Source organism: Acanthisitta chloris, unplaced genomic scaffold (genome assembly GCF_000695815.1).
Source record: "Acanthisitta chloris isolate BGI_N310 unplaced genomic scaffold, ASM69581v1 scaffold10638, whole genome shotgun sequence".
NCBI classification, from domain to species: domain Eukaryota; kingdom Metazoa; phylum Chordata; class Aves; order Passeriformes; family Acanthisittidae; genus Acanthisitta; species Acanthisitta chloris.
Genome location: NW_008685349.1, coordinates 433 through 3,299, shown reverse-complemented (window position 1 = coordinate 3,299; position 2,867 = coordinate 433). Strand labels below are relative to the sequence as shown.

The 2,867-nt window shown below is 42.6% G+C and overlaps 1 protein-coding gene across 1 annotated transcript in view; it reads right to left on the bottom strand.

Moving 5' to 3' along the window:
- Positions 1 to 1,210: 1,210 nt before the first annotated feature.
- Positions 1,211 to 2,867, bottom strand: part of GPR27 (G protein-coupled receptor 27) — a gene marked incomplete at its 5' end in the record, with an annotated part of 2,086 nt that continues 429 nt past the window's right edge. Inside the window, one exon of the mRNA XM_009079730.1 lies at positions 1,211 to 2,865. Coding sequence (XP_009077978.1) covers positions 2,287 to 2,865 — 579 coding nt within the window. The remainder of the gene's footprint in view (positions 2,866 to 2,867) is intronic.

Genomic DNA, 2,867 nt, shown 5'->3' with positions numbered 1-2,867 from the left:
TCCATACCTTGCCCCATAGTCTTTATAGCACAACTCTACCCCATTACTGAGATTCACTAAGTTATGATCTGATATTCCAGGCTGAAAACATAATCAGCACTGATAACCAGCTGCTGCTGTGACCTAAGTATGTGACAGCTTTCCTTCTGTACCCAGGTCCATTTTCAAACAGCTCTGGATATAATTGGTAAGTCTCTCTTTGTTTTCAAGGCACTCCATCCATGGTCATACCTCTTAGCCCAGTTCTGGCAGCACTGGTACAGTTCCACCTTCTACTGCAGATATACCTAAAGCTCAAATTATAAACTTCTCCTTATGCATGGCAAGAAACGTTGCCCCTTTGGTCTTCAAATATGAGCTTGGGATGGAAAGCAAGACTTAAGACCAAACCAGAAGTCCCAGCTCCTTTCATTCCTTGCCTGAAGCTGAAGCTACCACCTTTGCCCTCTTCTGATCTGCCACACGTGCCTCTTCTCTCCTCAGTTCAGAGACAGGACCATTTCTCAGTTGATCAGTACCAGCTTTGGACTACTCTCAATAGAAATACCCTTGGCAGATGCAGTTTTTTCAGGTAAACTGAGGTTATCTCTGTCATTTTGTGTGCGACTTGCTCCAGCACACGTTTGTTAAGTGTTATATGGCACATCAGAAAGAAAAGCACATCAGGGACAGGTTCCTCTGAGATGGCTAAGAAGTTGTGTGAGGATCCTGCCACCAGGCTACTGGTTAAAATACTTAGAGAAGTTTTTGTAGAACAGGTTAAAATGCCATGCTTAAACGTAAACTTCCCATTAAGAACACAGTTTATCACTGAGCACAGTATTAACCAAGACACCATGTTAAAAAAAACCTGCTTTGCCAATCAGGGACAGGTTCCTCTGAGATGGCTAAGAAGTTGTGTGAGGATCCTGCCACCAGGCTACTGGTTAAAATACTTAGAGAAGTTTTTGTAGAACAGGTTAAAATGCCATGCTTAAACGTAAACTTCCCATTAAGAACACAGTTTATCACTGAGCACAGTATTAACCAAGACACCATGTTAAAAAAAACCTGCTTTGCCAACTAAAATGAGCACAATTACACATCACCCTCTTCCCTGCCATTAAACAGAGGAGAGATTAGCTACAGCAGAAATTTGGTTTCAGGAGACACAAAGAATTGTGCTATTTAAACCTGTTGCCCATCATGAACTTAAGCCTTCTTAAAAATAGCTTTAGTCACTTTTATTGGTATGAACACCTAAATTGAGATCTAACAGCAAATAAGGATTGTGCTTGTCCATAATAACCTCAGCTGTGAAATCTACTCAGACACAAGACATACAACCTTCCACATACACAAGTTATTTGTCAGCAAAGCAGAATGCTGCCATTCTGAAACAATTACATACAGTAAAGGTTTTCAATATTTTATTAAAGAAAACAGTCAAAATGTACAAGTATTACCCAGGTTTGTAGATAACTTCCTATAAAGGCAGTAAAATATGAATTTCAATCTAGGTTTTAAAAACTGCTATAGTTGATTATTTTTAAAGTTGGTATTTTAAAATCACGTTTCACAAATAGTTCTGAAATATTACCAAATGAATAGTGCAACAAGAAAAATTGAAATTAGTTCTACACTGTTTGCATGTCAAGCAAAAGTTATAACTAACTGCTTCAAATACTCAAACCATTTGAGAATGAATGAACCCAACAGCTCCCACCAAAACTGACTTCTGACCACATTAGGAACGTCCTCTTCTTGTTCTTCACTGAAAATCAAATAATAATAAAACAACACCTCTTGAGGTCATCAAAAATAACTTTAGTATAAAATTGTCTTGGCCCTTATCAAATATTACATGAGTAAAATTGTTAAGCCTTTATCAAAACAGACAGGAATAGGGAAACAAAAAAAATGTCATGGCCTTAATCCGTATCTGTTGGAATCATGTTTAGAAACGTTAGAAGCAAGACCAGAAACTTGGAGCCCTGTTTTGTTTTTTTTTTTTAAAAACCACACAATCACAAAGAAAAAAACAGCTTCTTACTGCCTAAGGTCTGGGGGTGTTCTGCTCAAGTACCTGTTCCCATAGACAGCAACCTGTTATGTTCTGAAGAGAGCATACGCAAAATATAGAAAAATAAATAAAATAGCTTCTTACAGCCTAAGGTTTGGGTGCTGGGTGGTGGTTTAGTATGTCCCCCATAGGTCACACTCTCTTGAGATCATATGCAGAAACATGGAAAATGATATCCATCTTTCTTTTTTTTTTTTTTTTTCTAGAAAGAGAAAAAAAGCCCCCTACATCCCAAAGCTCTTGAGATCGCAAAGGATGGTGCCCTGGGTGCTCTGGATGCTTTGGCAGCACGGGAAGTGGGCTCGGAGACAGACCCTGAGCTCCTTGTTGAAGATGAAGCAAAGGATCGGGTTGACCCCTGCCTGGGCAAACGTCATCCAGACGGAGGTGGTCAGGTAGACCTGGGGGATGGAGCTGGCCTTAATGAAGACCCGCAGGTAGCAGGCCACAATGTAGGGGGACCAGAGGAGCAGGAAGAGCAAGGTGATCATGTAGAACATCTTGCAGAGCCTTTTCTCCATCTTAAACTCCTCCAGCACCAGCAGCCTCTTGATCTGGCTGTGGGTGGCCTGCCTGATGCCCACGAGGGTGGGCGGCGTGGGCCCCCTGCCAAAGCCAGCCGTCCAGTTCGCCGCCGCTTGGCCGGTGGCTCCCGGCCCGTGGAAGGTCCAGTTCTGGCTGATGGCCGGGACCAGCTGGGCCGGCTTCATCTTGCGGTGGCCGTGGATGAAGAAGAGCAGCTTGATGTAGACCAGGTGGGTGGCGGCGATGACGGCCGCCAGCATGAGCATGAAGCCCAGCGTGT